General features: G+C 31.1%; 2 protein-coding genes across 3 annotated transcripts in view; one reads left to right on the top strand and one right to left on the bottom strand.

The window, feature by feature from the left end:
- The window catches only part of LOC139498374 (5-hydroxytryptamine receptor-like), a 219,679-nt gene that overhangs the window by 104,695 nt on the left and 91,174 nt on the right, over nt 1–23,810 (bottom strand). The gene's annotated exons all lie outside the window — the stretch shown is intronic.
- On the top strand, nt 1,853–14,829 carry LOC139498371 (pyrroline-5-carboxylate reductase 2-like). 2 transcript variants are annotated; one of them, XR_011657912.1, is made up of 7 exons: nt 1,853–2,030; nt 8,216–8,280; nt 9,164–9,343; nt 10,829–11,041; nt 11,656–11,748; nt 12,820–14,290; nt 14,461–14,829. XR_011657912.1 is itself a non-coding variant. In XM_071286751.1 (6 exons), the coding sequence occupies exons 1-6, from the start codon at nt 1,964–1,966 to the stop codon at nt 13,069–13,071; spliced, it is 870 nt and encodes a 289-aa protein (XP_071142852.1). In that variant the 5' UTR covers nt 1,853–1,963; the 3' UTR covers nt 13,072–14,829. The 2 variants fall into 2 exon arrangements, 1 of the variants encoding a protein (XP_071142852.1); XM_071286751.1 differs by having other exon boundaries at nt 12,820–14,829.

Genomic DNA, 23,810 nt, shown 5'->3' with positions numbered 1-23,810 from the left:
TACATAATGTAAAAACTTAATTACATGATGTAAAAACTTCCTTGCATGATGTGAAAATATCATTATATGATGGGAAAACTTCCTTGTATGATGTGAAAACATCATTACATGATGTAAAAACATCATTACATGATGTGAAAGCTTCCTTACATGACGTGACAACTCTACGACAGATCCATTCAATGAATTAAAAGTGAGTGTGGTACTTGGCTGAAAACACATTATACAAATGTATATTTAAAATTACTTTAAATATCAACACAACAATGTTAATTCTGCAAATTTGCGAAAGCATTTTTTTTGTTCTTCACCGGTCATGATTCGAACTATTGGGTAATCGGGACAACACTTCCATCTGCACTGTGTCCAACGCTCTAGACTACTACTCGGCCACCTAGACTGAACTAAAAATTTATCTTTCGGTGTCTTTGTTTTAGTGCCTCTAATCGATCTTTTAAGTTGAAGTTGCAACTGTGAATTTTAAAGTTGTGCTGTAAGTTGTTTTTCGTAATGTTTTCATAAATTAGGCCGTTAGTTTTCTCGTTTGAATGATTTTTTTTTATGTCGGTCCTTTTATAGCGGATGTACAGTGGTCTATAATTGCTTACTACCAGTCCACTTCATTTCAACTCTGTATACAAGGCCGTACCATGTGTACGGTGGCCTTTACTAGTAATTGTTTACTACCACTTCATTTTAACTCTGTTGGATGGATGGATTAATTGATTGATGGTTGCTTAACCGTGACACAGTGGCAAATATTTCATGCATGTTCAGGACGAGAAAAAAATAAAAAATAACAATACATACAATATATATCATGTTACAATTAAGAGTCTGTCCGGGATGAAGGTTTGCGAAATTTCGACTGCCATTGATAAATGAGTGTTATATTGAATAGGCACAGAATTTTTTCATTGCAACAGTCCACCTACGGACCACTCAAAGGGCTGTTGCAAGCGGGTTCAGAGTACCGTTTCGAGAGTGGGCGTGGCACTCTCTCTGACACGAGGCATCGGATTTAATGTCCCGATTCCGGCTTTACGTGAATGTGTACATCAAAACGGACGCCCCACTTTGGCAAGAGTTTAGTACTGATAGTCGAAAGGAGACCTGCGATGATCATATTTCTATTTCCGAGTCACCCTTGGAGTAGAACTCTGATGGATAGCTGTCTCAGTGGCAATAACATCACCACATTTCCTCATTTATATATTATAACTACTTAATTAAAAGTTTCCCGAAGTCACCATAACTTCTCTCGCTTTAAGCTCTAGATCCACCTCTGATGCAATAATATATTGAATTTTACAAATATAATTTAAAATTGTCAGCCCCCCTCCCCCCTTTTTCAGCCGTTTGCAGTACTTCTCATTTCTATATGAAGCTAGTTACCACAGTACTCAGAATACAACTAATTCAGTTCATTCTAAATATTACAAAAGTTTTGTAAAAGAACATTAGTGTCGATGAAACTTATTTTTTTTAATATTCGACACTATAATATATCTATCAACGATCATATTGATTGAAAAGGGGGGGGGGGGGGGGGCAACTATAAAAGTCTTTATTGAAATGTTTAAATATCTAAAACGCATTTATAAATTTCACTTGTATTTTAATCAATTATAAAAAAAAACCTAATTTTGAAATAGTATTCAGCCGTGTTTTATTCCGTTTACCCAAAATCGATCAAATAATAGACTGGGCTAAACTGGAATTCGCTTGTTGCATACTATTACCGTAGTGATGGAAAAAAGTAAACTGTTTTCCATCATGAATATGCATATTCTAGGCGGAAACATTGGAATTTCAACCAATCGAAACTTCAACTGGGGAAACCAGTCAGTCGGTGTAAACGTGCTATACAATAAATATACACAAAAATGCAATCGATCGTCGATCGTCAAATATTTAAAATTTCAGTCGGTGTGTGCTACATCAGGAAATATTCTTCTAAAAAATGTCAATTGGATTTATAGGTGCTGGCCGAATGGCCCAAGCCATGGCAAGAGGATTTATTTCAACGGGTATGTAACGTGTTATTTTATAACCTAAGCGGCGGCATTTAAAGGGAAATAAACCAGTTATTTTTAATAATCAGCTGATTGAGATGTTGATGATGCAATGTTTCTTTGTGTCTGGGATTATTTCTGGAAATTAATTTTATCTGACAATATTATTTTTAGTAAAATTACAAAAGGAATTTCTAATAAAAACAATAATTCTTTAATCTGCTTCTTTTAAACATAAAATGTATATTTCCATGTCTAATTCAGAGGGAATGATTGACATGATTGATACATGTATATATGTCACAGGAAATAGATAAGACATATACTTATGTTTATTCACAAAGGTTATTGATCTACTTTTAAAGGATTTGTGCTAATATCATTGATCTTTTATACAAGAATGACAGCATTTTATAGATAAATTTTCAGACAGTAAACTGAAAACCTACCTTTTATATAAAACAAATTTTGGTTTTGAAAAATATCTAACATTGATCAAGAATTTTGAACTTAGAAGAAGTTTTACTAAATTACGTGTATCTTCTCATAGATTACAAATAGAATTAGGTAGATATCAGGGTATTCCCCGAATTAACAGAATATGTAATAAATGTTCTTCCAATACTGTCGAAGATGAGGCTCATTTTCTATTTGATTGTAACAAATTTGAGGATGATAGAAATTGTATGTTAGCTAGTATTGCACAATATAATTCTTATTTTAATCATATGAACAGTCAAAGCAAAATTATCTGGTTATTTAGTGTAGAAAATGTTGAGTTACTTAAAATAATATGTAATTTTATTTACAAACATCTTCCTAAGTGAAGATTAGTTAAAGGAAATCTATGTGTGTATATACATTTGATTGGACATAGAAAATTATATTCATCTGAATATCACAAACATACTAGCCGATTAGGAAAAAAAAATAATTGTTAAGATATATTATTTATTCAAATGTTCTCTTATATCCTTGAGGCATCGTCCCCTGGTATCAACTGCATTCAAGTTACCTATGATGCTTCCTTGTTTGCTTTTGATACAGGTAGGAAAGAGACATTTACACACATTTTACATGCCTATGGCCCATAAGGTATCGTCCCCTGGTGTCAGCTGCCTTTAGGAAACCATAATGCTTTCCTATTTGCTGCTGACACAGGATGAGTCATGGACATGTTTAATTTCTACTTTCTTTTTGGCTAATTATTATATATTTAATTGATCCAACTTTTTGTGTACTATACATATGTGGATATCTATTTTTCTTTTTTTTTTCTTTTTGGGCTGCTTGTTTGTTATCTATATCAACCACACTTGTAATAAAATGCATTAGTATTAAAAAAAAACCAACATACTATAGATTCTTTATCTACGTATTCTTTAAGAACTTAAATAGTTCTCGTTTAACTTTTTTTTTTTTTTTTATCTCATTGTTTGTATTGTATTATGAAAAAATTATTGATGTTGTAATGTTTATGCCCTTTGGGGCCCATAATTGGAAATAAAAAAAAAAAATATCTTATCATAATATAAAAAAGAAGATGTGGTACATGTATGATTGCCAAATGAGACAACTATCCACAAAAGACCAAAATGACACAGACAGGTCACCGTACAGCCTTCAACAATGAGCAAAGCCAATACCGCATAGTCAGCTATAAAAGGCCCGATAAAACAATGTAAAACAATTCAAACGATAAAACTAACGGCCTTATTTATGTAAAAAAATGAAGTACATTTTCTACATGTACAAATAGTTAATTAGTACATGTATGTGTAATATTTCCTACTGAGATTACTTAACTTCTTAGTCTGGATGGGGTTTATAGCATAGAGAATAATTTACCAATACCTCAGAAAAATGGGGGGAAAAAAATAAGAAAAATTAGGTCAAAAAGATAATACATTTGAATGGAGACTTATGGTTGGTACCCCCTTTATCCTAGATTTTGAACCCCTGCTTTTAAAAATAACAGAATCCTCCCCTGAAATGCACATTTCTGCTTATAATGGCAGTAACCTGCAACGTTAATGGATGCACCAATTGCAGGGGCAGATCCAGCTTTAAAAAAAAGGTGGGGGGGGGGGTATAAAATAGGGGTTTTCTCAACCCAGGTTTAAAAGGGGGGTTAGTGGTTCCAACTAAATGTCCCCATTCAAATGCATTGATCATAAAAAAGGGGATCAACCCAAGGAACCCCAAGCCTCCCCCTTTTGGATACACCTCTGAATTTATGTTCTTCATTTATAATGCACATGTCTTAAGTTTATTGCCTTAGTCTAAGTGATTGAAAATACAATCTATTGTTCATGTTAATTGAAAGTTAGTCAGTTAAATTCCACTCAGTTATGCCTCAACATGCTTAATGAACATGAATGATATGATGAACAGATTTATATTGTTAGATTTAACATGAAATTTAAATGTCAACTGTCCTTAATAGTTATCCTACAAGGACGCGGTGTGTCAGTGTAAGATCACCCCTGTAAATAGGGTGGTTATCCAAACAAAAGAATTAATTCATTATAATTATAAATTTTGATCTTTAAAATTAGCTGAACAAATTAATTATTCTACTTTTTTATATTTTTTTTCCATAGAAAACTTTTTTTACGAATAATTGATTGATGCAACGTGATGTCATCTCTCATTCATGTTGAAATTCAAAATGTCAAGATTTTTTTTAATATTTCTGATCCTCAGTAAGAGATTCCATCTACAAAACAACTGTCAACTTATATTTTGGAAACAATGCTTTAAATGCTGTATTTGGTAAAGTTCTAAATTTCCACTATACAAACGTTGAGCAACATAATTGTGTTTAAACTTAATTTATTAATTTAAAATCAAAAATTTTAAGCATGTAATTGACAGTAATCGAAAAGTAATGTAATTACTTTGAATAAAGTAATCGATTGCAATCGATTACATACAAAAATAAAAGTAATCGATTATTGATTACACAAAAATCCTTCATGTAATCGATTATTAATCGATTATATTTGTCAGTAATCGTGCCCATCCCTGATATACTTTATATATTACTATGTGATATGTATACACTTTATGACCCCTGAACACGATGAGTAGATATCAAACAATGTCAACTCGCCCCACTTGCCAATCCGCCCACACTATATCGCCACTTTATAAAAAAATCACCCCACTCTTGTTTACCGATTTGCCCCACTTTTGAAAAAGTGTAAAATCAAATTGAACAATCAGTCTGACAACTCACTTATTAACGAAAAAGGTTTAAACCCCACTAAATAAAGGTCTGCCAACTCACCCCACTTATAAAAAGTGCAATACCTCCCCTGAATGCCTGAAGCCTCACTACAGAATTTTCTCAACCTTTTAGTTAATGACGACATAATATGTAGATGTGCATCTCAATCAGAAATTTTTATCTGTTGACTTTTTTACATGTTGTACATGTTGTAGGAATTTTGAGTCTTTGAACTTATATGACTTAGGAATCTAGTGAGATTTTGTTTCCCAAGCAACAATATTGTGGCATACGTAACCATAAATATACATTCATGACAGTTTAGACCCCAAAATGATAAAATACGGAGAAAAAAGTTCATGGTCTAATTGGTTTTAAATTATTATAAAGAACTGATTACCGTGATAATACCTTATAAATTAATAGATAAATAGATCAATATAAAACGAAAAGATTGAAAAGTTAATGTTTTCATGTTTATATGATGCAATATCTCAATATTTGTACTTATAAAAAAATGGAATTATTTAACCTGGAACATGTGCAGAACAAATTACTTAGGAGGCTTATTTCATAAGATTAAATTAACAATAATTCGGTTAGAAAAATGATGCAATACAGAAAAGGGCAAATACATTTGTTTACTGTAAAAAAAGGTTATTGATCTGACTTTGTTATGGTGCTGATATCATTTATAAAGACTATTACATTTGACAATGTGATGAATGTGGTATAAATGTCATAAATGTGAAATAATTTTTAGACAATGTTTCATTTTATCAAATTTTTGGCACCATTCAGGGATGGGAAGAGAAACATGTACCTTGTTAAGCCATTAAGCCAAATTTAATTTATTGTTTGATTTCGTCCTCCTTAACCTTCAAACAAATAATAGAAGACAGGTTTGGGAGGGGTAGGGTGGTTCATAACTGTAGTCCTAAATTTTTTCGTCCATTCAATCCTAGTTTGTTAATACAATATGATACAGTACCAAATTAAAAGTATTTTTGGAGGCCAGAAATTACTGATTTAATATCAATTCTGCATGATCCAATCACTGTTTGAAAGGAAAAAAAGTAAAAAATTGATGCTTTCTGTTTCTTCAATGTTATGTAATAGAACTTTTAATTTCCCTATTCAACATGATTCAATATGTCATCTCAAACAACCTGTGTGAGAAAAAACAAAGGCCTAGGCATTTCTATAAATAATCTGCACTTAGTATGGATTTAATATTTACTGGAATAAATTATGAATGAAATTTGTTTGAAAAATTGTGAAAAAACATCTTATTTCTACAGTAGAAAAATTACTATATGATGTGTAACATCTGGTACTTGTATAGAAAAGAAAAATAATTATATGTACAACTTTATAAACAGTTGCATCACCTTTATGCATAGTACTATATACATGTATACAGTAGGTGTAAAGAGTTCAAGAAACTGGAGTTTAACTTTAATTTAAATTATAAAGTCCAAGTGTGATACCCAGTGGTGGATTTAGGGTTGGAGGGGAGGTGGACCGTGGGAGTAGAATCAAATATATGATCCACATGTTGAAAAATTTTGAGTTAATTTTGATTTAAGGTTTAATGTTTAAAGTTATTCTCACTTGAAATGTACATGATGTACATTGGAGGTAATGACAGACAACCCTTTGGATATTCTATAAAGTTTCTATTGAGTGATTAAACAGAGACATTATTACTTGTTTCTTACTTGTTCATTTAACATGAATTATCTCCCTTTTGTAAAAAGAATTTGCATTGCAATTAATTTATTGTATCAAATAACTTTATACCAGCACAGGTTAATAAATTATTTTATGAATATGGGAATAGTATTGATATAATGTCAATATATTATGCTCCAGGATGACTTGGAATTTTACTAAATTTGTAATGTTATCTGAAGTGAACTTTGTCCTCTAATTTAAAGACATCATCATGCAATTGTATACATGTATAGTACAAAGTCTAAGGTCATAAGCATTTCACTTTTGAAATTTACCTCTTTATATCATATACATAACAGCATAAGAACACGGTTTAAAAACAAATTCTACAGGAGATGTTTTTTGTCTGAAATGAACATATTTTTTCTCTTATTTAAAATACAGAAAAAAGTCTTTAATTATAATATATTTGTAAATATTTTTAGGGAAATACTGGGTTTATGCATGTTTTAAGACAAATAATAAGAATTTATACACAAAAATCATATTTATTTTGATAATAGAGTTAAAAATGGGACCTCATATCAATTTTTGTATATATACATATATATTTAGACGAGTTTAGGTACTAATAATGATTTCGCAGTAATGACATTTGATTTATTTTTGATGTTTTAATGCCACTTTTAAGCACCTGCATTTAGGCTGTTTCGTGGCAGCCAGTTATTATTGGTGGAGGAAGCCTGGGTGCCCGGATAAAACCATTGACCTTCTATAGGAAAACTGACAATCCTTGTTAATTTAGATTGGAGTCAAGGAGTGCACCCACACGAGCGGGGTTCAAACTCACAACCTTAGTGTTGACTGGCTAGTGATTACAGTAGTAATTACCTAGACCACTCGGCCACCGAGGCCCCCAACAGTAATGACATTTCTTAAAATTATTTCAAACCATAAAATTGAGAATGGAAATGGGGAATGTGCCAAAGACATAGCATACATAAAGACATGAATACATGAATAATGAGTCCACAGTATTTGAATTATCCTGGTGAAATGGGGAATGTGCCAAAGACATAGCATACATAAAGACCTGTACACATTTACGATTTTACATTAAAAATTGCATCAAAATAGTACCTCAGACTAGATTTTGACAATTATTAATTTGTATTTTTATCTGAAATAATAAGGGAATGACCAAAAGGTGACACATTTTTGACCTAAAACTAAACCTTTTGTAATGTTTCAAATTGTATTGATCTGATTGAACTGTGCTCTATCTTTGTAGGTGTTATAAAGGCACAGAACATTACAGCAAGTGATCCAGATCCAAGAATGCTTAGGTTTTTAAAGGTAAATAATTACATTAGACAATGTTAGATGCATGTTTCATGATAATACTTTATTCTGATTGGCTACACTGAAATCTCACGTAATTCCTGAATCAACTTCATTACACAATAAAATTTATCATTGACACGACACAGGTCCCTCAATAAAGTACACAGGTAAATTAAATAAAAACTTGATAAAAATCGTGTTTTCATGATCCTAGCTAAAAAATGTAATTATATGTATTGAATGCTTCTTTTTGTAACTTTATAGGGTTGTAAAAGCATTGACCGTACCGACATTTTAAGAATGAAGCGATACAAAATATACTTTGGTCAACACTTTTCTGACTTTTACACCCCATTGAAGTTACAAAAAGAAGCATTTAATTCTTAAATAAAATTGCAAGAACAACAGATTCCTCTGCAAATTAAAAACTAACCACCACAAAACTACCAATAGTGCTTTAAGTAGCATTTAACACCAATCAATCAATCAATCAATCCAAACAGTGAAACACCAGCTGTCTCTTGATGTGAAGATCAAATCTCTCACTTTTAAGGTTTAAAAAAATATAAAAGAAATACAACTTTTCTTAAACCCATGAAAAATTGTATCCATGAAAAAAACATGAATAATGAGTCCACAGTATTTGAAATATCCTGGTTAGTGGTATAATAACATTGGGAAAAAAATCACTGGTATAAATTACCTTGCACACTATAGCAAAACTTCGGAAATTCTAGAGAGTGTTTCGTTATTGGAACCCCCTTGTTTTTCCTCTACTTTTGTTGTATATTGTTTCTTATTTATGTGAACGTTTTGTGTAGTTCAGGGGATTAGAACCCCCTTTTAAAAACAACTGGATCTGAGCCTTCCAAAAATTGTTATTTTTTGTTCACAGAATCTTGGTATCGCAACAACACTAGAGAATACAGAAGTTGTTGATAGAAGTAAAATGATAGTTATAGCAGTCAAACCCTCCATTGTATCTAAAGTACTCAAAGAGGTCAAAGATCATGTGACTATGGACAAAATAATGGTTTCCATAGTAGCAGGAGTTCCCCTGTCTATATTAGAAGAGGTATGTCTAAATATTGAAAATTGAAGTAATCTGGTCTGGTAAGATGACTATATATATATAATTTACTGCCGGACAGGATGGGAATAAATATTCTACAACAAGAAACGTTGAAGTTAAATGCATACAAAAGTGAAAATAAGCATGCATTAGAACTAATGAAAAGAAGAAACAATTATCGAAATATCCTTCTGCCATCCCCCTGCCCTTCTCAGAATATCAAATGGTCGGCTTAGACACAGTTGCATTTTTCGAATGGAAATGCACAACGATATGAAAAGCAGGAAATTTGAAAGAAAGAGCAACAAATGGTTAATCAGTTGCTGATAAAAAAAAATCAATCTGTGTTAGCAAAATCTTCAGAATCTTATGCCTCTGGGCCATAAAAAAGAATAGGTTTGTTTGCCCAAACCCTAACTACCCAGAAAAAAGCTGCCTACTCAAATTCTTTATTGTCCTGATTTGAAGAAGTTTTTTTTTTAATCAGATAGGCATGAAGACTAATAAACACCTGATACATCAATTTCTTTTTTTGAAAAAAAAAAGAAAATGCTTACCTACCTACCCACTGTCTCAACCTTTGGGTAGGGTTTGGGCAAACCAAAATATTTTTAATTGTGGCCCTGGGTAGTATTTTTAAAAGCATACACTAAAACATTGTTACATATTATCTCAGAATATACAGCATAATATTGTTTTATACTGTCACTTACAAATGCAAATTGAACTATTAACATCTGGAGGAGGGGAGGGGCTACATTAATACTTAATTGATAGGGGGTGCCACTGGGGTTTTGTTACCCTACCCTTTTCATATAATTTAGATTTTAAAAATGTATACCTTTTCATATATTGTGTTGTTTAAAATGTAACCTTTTCTCATATTGTTTGGGTGTCATGTGGACTGTCTGTGTATTGTGTAATGTAGTGCCAAAAGAGAAAAAATGGTTTATAAATACAGCCGGGAACACCAATAAAGATGACAGATGAAGAGGTTATGGGAACCATATTTCTGATAGTTTTCCTGACCTATTCACATATTTTTAAGCTTGATAAAGTGACCTATTCCAGCAACACATTCTATCACCTTGTATAGAGGAAGTGGCCCTCCCCCATACCCAAGAATAACATGTCGATATTTTTATTTTGGAGTACAAGCAATGAAATTATTAAGTTCTAAACAGTGGCGGATCCAGAAATTTTCATAAGTGGGGGCCCACTGACTGACCTAAGAGGGGGCCCGCTCCAGTCACGCTTCAGTGATTCCCTATATAAGCAACCAAATTTTTTCCAAAAAAGGGGGGGCCTGGGCCCCCCCCTAAATCCGCCTCTGCTAAAATGTGATTTTAATTTCATAGCCAGTATTATATTTTACAGAGTTTTTACATATCATTTTATCTTTTGTATATAAAATTAATCGGTTGCTTCAAAAGAGACCAATAGAGTAATAACTTGGATGATTTTGATTTTTAAATTTTTTTCTTACAGAATCTACCTCCAGATACGAGAGTTGTTAGGGTGATGTCAAACATTCCTGTCACTGTACAAGCAGCAGCATCTGTGATATCTATGGGTGCTGGTGCCCTGCCGGATGACAGTGAACTGGTACGGGAACTGCTGCAGTGTATAGGAATTTGTGAAGAAGGATCTGAGAATTTGTTAGACGCAGTGACAGGACTGAGTGGAAGTGGACCTGCATATGTGAGTATAAAATAGAAAAGACTATTTTCATAATACCGACTTTTGACTCTAGAATGTATAATTTTTAAACAGTTCACCTATACTGTGGTAGGATATATTCTGGTTATTGGTCAAGTAAAAACTACTTTAAAAAGTAAAATCAAGCAAATACTTTTGAAAAAAAGCATGGTAAAATCTATTGGTGTCTCCTGTTAATACAGATTTGATATTAAAAAAGCCATATCAAATACACTTTATTATTTACATGTATCTCAAGTACAACTGATCTCTCAGAAGAAACATGACATAATACGTATTTTGGGTTGGATAAAGCTTTTGACACTGTGACTGATATCGATTATATGACGTCATACATTGTGGCAAAGTATAAGAAAACTCTATCTTAGGAAATACTAGCAATGATCGTAAGTTTTGCCTTAATGCTTTTATGCACTTAGTGTTTACAAATTACAGAGGAATTATCTTTCATCAGTTGATTTAACATGGTCCATGATCTCAGATTAAATAAGCTTCTTTTTATTGTTCCTGCATGTATAAAAGTTCAATTTACATGATTAAAGTCTATAAACCTCTGAAAATCTTGCATTGTTATATCAATATATTTTTCATTTCAGGCTTTTACTGCAATAGAATCTCTAGCTGATGGCGGTGTCAAGATGGGGCTCCCAAGGGATTTAGCAATTAAATTAGCTGCTCAGACATTACTTGTAAGTCTGAATATACTGTAATGATATATGATAAAAAGAGAATATCAACCCACAACCAAAATGATCCCTGGAAAGCTCTTGGAAAATTTGTTGGTGTCTCCTGTTAATACAGTTGTGATTTTAAAAAAGCCATATCAAATACACTTTATTATTTACATGTACCTCAAGTACAACTGATCTCTCAGATGAAACATGACATAATATGTATTTGGGGTTGGAGAAAGCTTTTGACACTGTGACTGATATCGATTACATGATGTCATACAGCTCAACACAATGTGAAGCTTTTTTCCTTGTTCACTGTTCTCAATAGCCAACAAATTTCACGTTGTGACTTGCAGCTGATGGTTTATGATATCAATGTGTAGAAAACCTGATAATTATAGGTTATCGTTGATCATCTCAACAAGATTGATTTTCTCGCTTGAGCTGGACAGCGAAAGTGATAATAGCAATCCAGTTGAGATGACCAATGATAATCTGTTTATCGCTATTTTACCTATGACGACGTTGTCAATTTCAATGTCAATTTCGTTAGCAACACCACATGGCCTCCTTAGTTTCTAGCGATAATTTTTCCATCTCAAGCGAGAAGCATGACATGAAAATTATCACAAAAAAAGATCAAAGGAAAAATGCACAAAATAGCGATAATATGTAATTACCAATTGCTCGGAAGAAACTACCGAATGGGGTTACTATCTAAGTCCTTAAATTTATTGATATTCCAAAGGGAACTAATTTTTCACCCTGCAAATCGAGTACAAATAACCTGTGTACATAATCAAATGGATTTATTTTTAAATGAGTGGTCAAAGTACTCGTTTTCCTGCTTATGATTGAAATAAGTAAAAAATTGCATCTTTTTCCTGATGTGTCATAGTTGGACATTTTAAAAAATAGTTTTTTACTTTAGCAATGATCAGCAATGCTATTATCTTCCTCTTTATTTATAGCTGATAGTTTAGAATTTCAATTCACCAAATTGTACACAGAAAATGTTCATCAAATCTCAATATAACATCTTTTACATTAGTTTGTTTATATATGCGTATAATTTTTAATTTTCAGGGATCTGCTAAAATGGTTTTAGAATCAGGTAAACATGTAGGTCAACTAAAGGATGAAGTCTGCTCACCAGGGGGCACCACAATAGCTGCAATGCATACTCTAGAAAGAGCTGGATTTAGAGCCAGTTTAATAAATGCTGTTGAAATAGGAACATTAAAAGCCATAGAACTTGGACAGCAAAAAAAGAAAGAGGCCATTGAACAGCAGAAATTAGAGGAAAGCTTAGAAGAGCTGGATTTAGAGCAAGATTAAATGAATTATGTTGAAAAGTAAACATTAAAAGCCAGAGAACTTTGAATCTCAAAAAAGGAAAAAGATCCTTGAGCAGAAATCTGATGATATACCAATATCATAAAATCCATCTTGGTATTCAAGTTTCTTTTCTGATATTTGTTCAAAATTGAAGAAATATTCTGAAGTATCCAGAAGAACTTTTGTAAGGAGGAACAAAAGACATTAAATGGTTGTTGTTTGTTTCTTTTAATCGTGTTTGTTTATCATCTATGTTTTGTACTTAGATCAGGCCATTAGTTTTCTCCATTGAATTGTTTATAATTTGGGGGCCTTTTAAAGCTTATCTAGGGTATAAGTTTTGCTCATTGTTGAAGGCTGTACAGTGACCTATAGTTGTTGGCTTCTATATCATTTTAGTCTCTGGTGGAGAGTAAAACTGTCTCATTGGCAATTATACAACATCTTCTTTTCTTATATCAATTGACATGATTTTTTAAATTTTCACAGACAAGTGGATATTTTTATAACAAAACTTAAGTTTGATAAAGAAATTCCTTAAGAACTTTTTAAGTGTATATAAAATATGTTATACCTAATAAGCTTACCAATATACAGTATCCCAAATGTAAAAAAGTACAATCATTTCATGTAAACAATATATTGACATGTCAATTTCAAGGTTTTTACCAATATTTTTGGGATTGACTTAACATAGACTGATGGAATGAAATAAGTACATTCTCAGGTATAAGTAATGGCCTAAGGTAATTTAACATGAAATCATGGTCACAAAACTTAGAAAAAAATCTTCATCATGATATGAATTTAATATTTTTACTCAGAAATTGAAGTTCTTTGAACATGAAAATGTGATAGTATGTGTTGGGTGAAAGGTCAATATGGACACATTTTCATTTTTTGTTTGTGATTTTTTCAGAGTAGGAATTCGAAAAGAAAAATTAGAAATAGTGCTGTTAGTGTGAGTGTGTGTGTAAGGATAATACTAATTTTACAGCATTTCAATTAGATTCCTTTATTGTTTTTTTACATAAATTAGGCTGTTTATTTTTTTGTTTGAATTTGTTTTGCATTTGTTATTTAAGGTTCCTTTGTATCTTACTGTGCAGTATGGGTTTTGCTAATTGTTGATGGCCGTATGGTGTCCTATAGTTGCTAACTTTCTATGTCAGTTGAGAGTTGTCTCATTGGCAATCATATCGCATTTCATTATTTCTATGTACAGTGAAACCTGACTAAACCGAATCCTGCATAAACCGAAAACCTGTCTAAACCAAACTTGTTCTTAAGCACCCTCATATCATATTGCATGCGTTCTGAACCTGATAAAACCGAACATCGGCCAAAACCGAACAAAATCTGAAGTCCCGAAGAGGTTCGGTTTAACAGGTTTCACTGTATTTCATAATTTCATTAGACTCAGATTGTTATTTCAACATTTTTTCATATTTAATGTTTTCGATAGAATATTGATTGTTATTTACAAATGACATATTTTTGCATCTTAGAAAAATTCATTTAACCACACCAAAGATTTATATGTGTCATATTTCAACAGCTGTTATTTACATTATGACCTGAATTTATGAAATATATGTTAAATTGTTACAGCATTATTGTATGAGGGTGTGAATGGGGGTCTACAAAATAGAGAAGAATGGGCAAAAAATATAAAGATTTGAAAAAAATGGACCAAAAATATATAAAGGATAGAGAAAATTGGATAAAAAATATAGGAATTGAGAAAATGGACCAAAATTTAAGAATAGAGAAATATAAATTTTTTTAAATATAAAGATAACTGAAAAATGGACCAAAAATATAAAAAATGTAAAAAAACGGACCAAAAATATTTGCAATACAGAAATATAAGGTGTTTAAATGTAAAGATTAAAGAACAATGGGCAGAAAGTATAAAGAATAGAGAAAATTGCCTATAAAATTACAGAATACAAAAACGAAGGACCCTCCCATCCAAACCTCTTGTATTGTTACAGTTCAATCTGTTTATTTTACTTTTATATTATCAAATTTGTAGTACATGAAAAAAGTTTGATTTTATTGCAATGTCAGAACTACGCAGAAATTTAAAATAGAGAAATATTTTATTTTTGACAGCATTATAGGGTTATTTTGTGAATACTGGTGACAATTGTCAAATGTAAATTTTACTTTGAGTAAAATGTATATTCTATGAGGAATAATATTCACTAATATTCATGCAATAACCATTTTATTTTACACCAAAGCTTGTAAAACTGTTTGAAAAAATAGTTTTGTAAATTATGATCTCAATTATTTGAAGCAATTTTTGTCTTAGTGCAATATCATAAAAAAATATCATTTTGTGTACATTCTAACTTATTTGATTTGTTCAGAAAAAGTTACTTGTTCAATTGTTCAACTGAAAACCATATATAGATAAGTGATATTGCAGTTATTATGAAATTTCTTAAATTGAATTCTAAAACCTCAATACCTTGTGGCGCAATCATAATAACAAATCAAATGAATTTCCAGGATATTCCAAGTGTTTTGACAATAAGAATATATAACAATTGTAGCCTTTGTATGAAATTGCTACAAGGACATGTAGACTTAAAGAAGTTTAATGACTTCAGACTTCATCTTCAGTCTGTATATATTTATCATACATTCAAAGGCTTAAATTGTAAAATGCACATCAAGCTAGATTTAAGTAATGGAGAAAAAATATGCTTCTACACAATAAAATATTGTGAAATTTATTTTCTGTGATATACCAATTATAATGGATCTCTTGGGTAAAAGTGATATATGTCAAACTATTGAGACAAAAATTTTCAATAGATTTTATACAGACTTAGGGAAAAACATGAAGTCAAATGATACTAAACAATGTTTACACCAATACTCCATTTGCCAATTACCGATTTGATTCTGTTATTACACACTTTTTAAACAAAAATTACTTCCCTTTGTCAATAGTAGACTGGTTCCATACCAGACAAAATTGGCTTTAGCCAATGCAAAGCATGATGAATTGAAAGTGATGTATCAGCGGTTTAACAAATTTTTCACGAAAAATAATTTCTGATGTCAAAAGTATTTAGTTAAACAACATATTACATGTAATGTTATTAACAGATTTGAAAACCTTATAAATTACTCACATTACGCACAGGTAGATTTGCTCTTTCTGCTAGCTCTCCATTGTAAATAAAAATTAATGTCCCTCATAAGGGAGACAACTTTTTTAGGGATCTCTAATAAAAGGGTCAATTACGGGAATTGGCAAATAGCCTATTGAGATATAAATTAGAAATTTGTATACAAAATTTGTTATTTCGAGTATAGTTTATTTGAAATCCTTATTTGACCTATCTGTTAATGAAAACATTTTATATTTGATAGAATCATATTGTTAAGTGCACATTTTAGTCAAAAACTAGACGCTAAATGTTTATGAATGTGATATATTGTGATAATTAAATGTGGAAACTTATCCTGTTTTGTTTATTTAGCCAGGTTTCATACATGTGTGTGTATTTTTCAGATCTTGTTTTGAAATCAGACAACACAGTTTCTATCCTCTAGTTATAAAATCATTCATTATAGAATCAATTTCATAACAGCTTGGACAACCACAATACCTATGTTGGTAATAATACTGAATCATTTACCTTTAACTTGTTTGTCATCAGATATCAATAACAATGATTTTATATTCACTCAATATATCAGAGGACTTCCAGCAAGGATTTAAATAAAATAAAAGAGTAAGATACATGCAGGTGCACACACAAGTTTAAGCCCTCTGCTAGTTATTTGTATTATTTGATTTATTTTGATCCCACAGTTTAAATGTCTATAAGACGTATGATATGACAAATGGGTGTTATACAGACGAAGGTTATATGGTCAGTAATTGTGGTTCTTCATTTTAAAGACAAGTTGAGAGACTGTAGTGTTTGGTTCCATGTTATATATATACATGTACATGTTTATGTTGAGTATAATTTGCCACCAGCTGTTCCAGGGTTTAAGAGCAACACTTGAAGAAACTATCATATAAGAAGATCTCCAAATTTAAGTTAGAGGTCTTGAGGTAATCATGAGGCACAGTAGTATCCAGGATCACATAGAATGTGTTAGGGGCGTCACTTGGCATTCATCATCCCCCATGTGCTTACATGTCATGTAGGTCTCAAGTCATCACTAGGCATCCGTCTATCAATTTTACTTAAGCTGTCATTTTCCTCCAGGACGAAAGTATAAACTACAATGCAATTTTAATATAATTTATACTTCCAAGATGCACAACTCCATTGAAAAAAGTTGTTGGGCACTGATTTCTGAAAAAGTCCTAAACACAGCTGATAAAACCTTTGATATGATTCTTTTCAAATCTTGGAAAAGATGTTTATGTATATGTGTAAGTACAAGGCTGGCCTTTGTTAGTCCTGTATGTTTTTTTTTAATTTTAGATTATTTATTTGTTTTGGAGTAGTGTGACGTCCACTTTCACTAGTACACTTTGTTCTTTAGGGGCCAGCTGTAGCCCACCTCTGAGAGAGGGATTTTCTCGCCTTGTTGAAGAACCATTGGTGGCCTTCATCTTGTTTTTTGGCTCTTTGGTCAGGTTGTTGTCTCTTTGACACATTTCCCATTTCTATTCTCAATATTAAGGTATTTCTGCACGGCATTGCAATGAGGACAAAAAGAGAGAAAGTTGGAGCAGAATAGAAAGCCCCAAAGTATACACTGATGTGGTTGCCATGAAAACAAAGGATACACATAGTCAGGATATAAAAAGACAGAAAGACTTTATTTTTTTCTTTATTTTATTGTATAACATTGTTAAGGTTCTTTACATGCAATATGACACAATAGAAAAACATTTAACAATTTAACAAATAAACAACTAAGACTCATGCTTATTCTATAACAAATAGTACTTATCAAACTTCGGAGGAAAATATTATACATGTATATTATCTGAAAAGTCGAAAAATTTTGAAAAAAAATACTTATGATATATAGTCATAAATTATACACACATGTACTGTGAAAAAAGGTATGAATGAAAATACCAAACTCCAATGTAACATCTAAAAGGGAAAGGTACAAAAAACTTGACAAATCCAAACCTTAAGTCTATATAAACCAATGAAAAACAACTGTCATATTCCTGACCTATTAAAGGTATTTTCCAAAGATGTCATAATTATTCATTTCGTACTTTTTTTTCCAATTTTTTCCAATTTAAAATTATTTTTTTTTAATTTTTGTTCCAATTCATTAAAACATTTGAACCCTGAATTTCAGTACTTGTCATTTGAAAAATTTCTATAGACATGTTTTCAAGATTTTTTATTGATATAGATGTGAATTATAGAAATATCTAGTGTTGCTGACTTTTCGGTATTTAGATTTTTTACTTTGGCATCATCAATAATTCTTTCAATGAAATTTCTTTGTAGAATGATTTTACATAATCTAAGAAATTTACTAAGAAATATAACAAAAGTAACAACAATAAATATCCTTCAATAAAAGAAATATTAATTCTAGCATACTACTAGATAATGTTAACTATCTTCAGCTTTCTTAAATCTTATCTACTTCTATTATATGAAGATTTATATCTGCACCCATTTTCCTCTTTACAAATTTAATATTATTGATAGAAGTATAAACTATATATACATATATAAAAAGTTTGTAACACAGAATCGGTTAGAATGAAAACAAATACAACAATAATTTCTTTTGATTCATAATATAACATAATCACAGGTAAAAATATAACAAAAATGAGGCTAAGTAAATAAAATTAAAAAGATTCTCATGCAAAGAGGTTCAAAATTCAAAATTCAAAGTTAAAAGTAGTATTTACTTGACTTTGCTGATTTTTTTTCTCATTTTTACATTCACCTTGCATTTGATTGAATGTCAATAAAAAATGCATTTGACATTTTATTATGAATGAAATACTGTAAACCAACTTATTATTTCTCTAATACCATTTTGCATTTCATGCGTTTAAGATGACAACACGACAACTAAATTTCTTGATTTTCTAAACTTTGTTATTTTTAGGGAATATACAACTTTCACATATTTGTATCCACTTATATTAACTTTCACTTTGTTTTTCTTTAGGGAATATACAACTTTCACATATTTGTATCCACTTATATTAACTTTCACTTTGTTTTTCTACTTGCAAAAGTTGTAACAAGAGTGCACACGCTGAAATGTCTCGCCTTCTATACTAATCATTGATATTATGTTGATAGTCTTAAGTATAAATCTAAGCTTTATTACAACTGTCACATAAACTTTACATTAACCAAGATAACTAAACAAAGACCAATGAACCTTGAAAAAGAGGTCCAGGTCAGATGAACCATGCCAGGCAGACAGGTACAGCTAACAATGCTTCTATACAACATATATAGTTGACACATTACTTATAGTTTAAGAAAAATAGACCAAAACACAAAAACTTAACACTGTGCAATGAACCGTGAAAATGAGGTCACGGTTTAATAAAACCTGCTCGACTGACATAAAGATCATAAAATATTTCCATACACCAAATATAGTTGACCTATGGCATATAGCATTAGATAAAAAGACCAAAACTCAAAAACTTAACTTTGACCACTGAACCATGAAAATGAGGTCAAGGTCACATGACATCTGCCCGCTAGACATGTACACTTAACAATCATTCCATACAACAAATATAGTAGACCTATTGCATATGGTATGAGAAAAACAGACCAAAACACAAAAATTTAACTATAACCACTGAACCATGAAAATGAGGTCAAGGTCAGATGACACCTGCCAGTTGGACATGTACACCTTACAGTCCTTCCATACACCGAATATACTAGCCCTATTGCTTATAGTATCTGAGATATGGACTTGACCACCAAAACTTAACCTTGTTCACTGATCCATGAAATGAGGTCGAGGTCAAGTGAAAACTGTCTGACGGGCATGAGGACCTTGCAAGGTACGCACACATCAAATATAGTTATCCTATTACTTATAATAAGAGAGAATTCAACATTACAAAAAATTTGAACTTTTTTTCAAGTGGTCACTGAACCATGAAAATGAGGTCAAGGACATTGGACATGTGACTGACGGAAACTTCGTAACATGAAGCATCTATATACAAAGTATGAAGCATCCAGGTCTTCCACCTTCTAAAATATAAAGCTTTTAAGAAGTTAGCTAACGCCGCCGCCGTAGCCGCCGCCGCCCGATCACTATCCCTATGTCGAGCTTTCTGCAACAAGAGTTGCAGGCTCGACAAAAACTAGTTGGTTTACAATAATAAGAATTCAACAAAAAATCTGTTGGACCTCTTACAGTATGAGATTTTTTTTATATTCAACATTAGTTGGCCTTATGGTCTAAAATTACACAGAGAAAACATTCTGTCTTGTAATGGTCATCTTCAAACCCCAAAAAAATCTGATGCAAAAATGAAAAAGCCACAATTTTCAAGCCCTATAAAGCATTCAAAATATTCAACAGAAAATAAAAAAAAATCACATGTGTGGAAAAAATGGAATGTACATAAAAAGATTTTTTTGGATAAAAATCAATTAATTGGCAGATATTTTTGGGGTCAGCCATATGCATGAATACAAAATTTATTTTGTCTCCGTGAAAAATAAATCAAATGGAAGTGTTCTGCAACAAGTATGTCTAAGACATTTCAATAGACAACTTTCGAGTTCCGTCAAAAACTCTGGTAAACGTTATTTGTGTGTTTAGGGGAGTCGTCACTTCCATTCCAATGCTGAGCGAGTGGTTGGAAAACTATAATTATATATTGTATAAAATTGAATTATCAAAAATGACAATCAGCACTGCTGTCATTAGGGAATTACCATTAAGTACCTACAGAACAACCATTATTTCTAGTTTATCCTACACAATGACGATCACTAAGACGCTTGATGAACGTTAATAGTGCAGGGATACAGGCGACCCCCTCTATCTGGTAAATGACGTCATAAAGGCGAGTATAATTTTTTTAAGATCCCATCTGAAAGAATACTTTCATCTTTATACATGTATATGTCAGACTATTATTTTTAAGAATATAGAAGATTTCTGCATTCAATGCTGCTGATTTGATAAAAATTGATCTAACAAAAAAAAGTGGTTTTACATGAAATCTATACTCTATAGTGGTAATGATAAACTAGCATTTTTGGCTATCACTATAAAATAATGTTATCGCACAAGGCAAACAGATTATAAATGGATATATTTAAATGACCTATAACAATAAAATATAACAAATATGTATGTCTATATGAAACTGGCCCTCTTTAAGACTAACGAATAATACTAAATATTTGAAATTTTTGTTTTATATATAAGTTGAAACTTGAAAAAAAATCAAGTTATCACATTGTGTTACTATTAAGTTGTTAGTGCATACTGTGATATATTAAGGGGATGGTATATTTTCACATTCATGTTTATTTTTCTTAAAATATTTGCAAACTTTAAATCTTATCCAATTTACTATTTGTAAAATTAAATAAATTCCTGCAAATATATTTGTAAGTTTTTCTTGTTTACATTGAATAAATGTACAAATATAGATCAGTATAAAGCTCTTTTAACAGAAGTTACTTTAAAATAACTTTTTTCTTTTATCTGCTATACATATATAAAATTAAAATATCTACATTTTTTAAACATTTAAAAAATAACAAAATGGAATTAAATGATAACAACAAAATCATAAATACATTTATAAAGTAAAGAAATAATAAAACATTAACTACAATTAACCATTTCCACAAATGAAACTACCTGGATTTTACAATAACATTTAGGTACAGTAACACAAGTTTATCATGCCCATTTGGATTGCGTAAAGTTAATAAAGGAAAGTTTCTGTGAATTCATTATTATTTATTTTTAAATAAAAATAAACCCCAATTTTCATAGATTTTGTTGATTTATTTAAGAAAACCTTAGATGTAAATGTTCAAAAAATACAAATTTTACATAGCCTTGTAAATCTTTGTAAGACTTTGGCAGTGGCGGATCCAGAACTTTTTGAAAGGGGGGGCCCGATAACTGACCTACGGGGGGGGGGGGGGGGGGGGGGGGGGGGGGGGCCCGCTCCAGTCACACTTCAGTGATTCCCTATATAATCAACCAAATTTTCCCATGAAAGGGGGGGTCTGGATCCACCTATGTTTGGCAAAGCCATGAAATCTATTATCAATAATTTTTACTGTTTGAAATGTATTTCTACATTTCTACATACATGTGCATATAATAGGTTAGGTGGGAAATACACAAATCATAACTAAAAACAATGTATAATAACAAAAGTCCCTGCGACTCATTTAACCAACATTGTTACGATTACAATTGATCATAAGTTATACTAAAATGTCAATGACTTACAAGTATTTTTATTCGTAAGATTTTTTGGTGAAAAGAACCTCAGTATGATATTTACAATAAATCTTTATACATGAATATTGCATTTGTTTACACAACAGTTAGATTGGCCATTAGAATATAGCATCAATTTCATGTGAAATTAACATAAACAATATTTTGATATGAAAAAAATAACATGATTATTTTTACGAAATTTTTTTTTCGTCTTTTCAAATCAAAGTTTTACCAATCTATGGTAATACATATCAAAATATTCACTAGCTCATGCAATACCATATACTACCGAGGACAAGATTCCTCAATATTAGTGCAAAAATCCTATAAAATATCTTAAATATAATTTTGGCATATACAAAATCTCAACTTAATACACCTTATCGCTAATCCTGGCTGACCCGGCCGCTTGAACTTTTAACGCATACAACAATCACTTTTCCATTGTGGCATCAGAGATTTTGTTTTATGACGTCAAAATTTTACGGGAACCTGTGTGATCTCCAGTAATGGCAGACAAATAGCGATAAGGTGCATTCTTTAAATTATGATTTATTACAATGTTTCGATGGTTGTTTAAAGCAGAGATTAAATGATTTATCTTTAACAAAAGTTTTCTTCTAAAAGACAAATGAATTAAGGATAAAGTATAGATTTCATTTGCAATAAAAAAAAAAATTACATAAATAAGGAAACCTCAAAAACCATTTGAATCCAAATATAAAAAAGGCAGACTCAACACCATTAAGTACTATAGAATTTTAGAAAATTTGATTTAAAACGTGTCTCTACTTTTAGAGAAGTTGTGGATACAAAATGCACTTAATTAAGGATGTACTTAGGTGATATAAAGTAAAATTAAATAAATCAAGAATTCAAAATTGATGCTTAAAGCTGGAAGAGTATTGCTAAGGGTCAAAATAAGCAAAAAATATTTGTAGGTCATGGAGCTCCTTTTTGAGATATTTGATTTATAAAATTAAGAATCTGCTTAAATTTTGTCAAATGACCTGTTATGGGCTGTTAAGTCTTATGTTAAAAGATAAATAGGTGTTATGGGGCAAAATATTTTACATTGTATTGTATGGAAAAACACAGAGGAATCTGAACATTTGACACTTATTCTAAAACCTCACCTAAGTACAGCCTTAAAGTAACAAGTAGACAAAAATACAACTAATGAATGTAGTAGAATAGTACAAAATGTATAAAGAAGAAAAAAAATATCAATTCACTGAAATACACTGAATAGTGGTAATTTTCCTTACAAATCATAACCAGTACAAAAATTCTGCTTATGA

The sequence above is a fragment of the Mytilus edulis genome, chromosome 12 (assembly GCF_963676685.1).
Source record: "Mytilus edulis chromosome 12, xbMytEdul2.2, whole genome shotgun sequence".
Classification (NCBI taxonomy): Eukaryota; Metazoa; Mollusca; class Bivalvia; order Mytilida; family Mytilidae; genus Mytilus; species Mytilus edulis.
Note: the sequence above shows the minus strand (reverse complement) of the source record. Positions and strands in the feature narration are given on the sequence as shown.

Bases quoted from the DNA above. Each gene is read 5' to 3' on its own strand.
- LOC139498371 (XM_071286751.1), top strand. From the start codon at position 1,964: ATGTCAATTGGATTTATAGGTGCTGGCCGAATGGCCCAAGCCATGGCA. The intron at 11,042-11,655 runs GTGAGTATAAAA...TTTTCATTTCAG, and splicing joins GTGGAAGTGGACCTGCATAT to GCTTTTACTGCAATAGAATC. The intron at 11,749-12,819 runs GTAAGTCTGAAT...TTTAATTTTCAG, and splicing joins TAGCTGCTCAGACATTACTT to GGATCTGCTAAAATGGTTTT.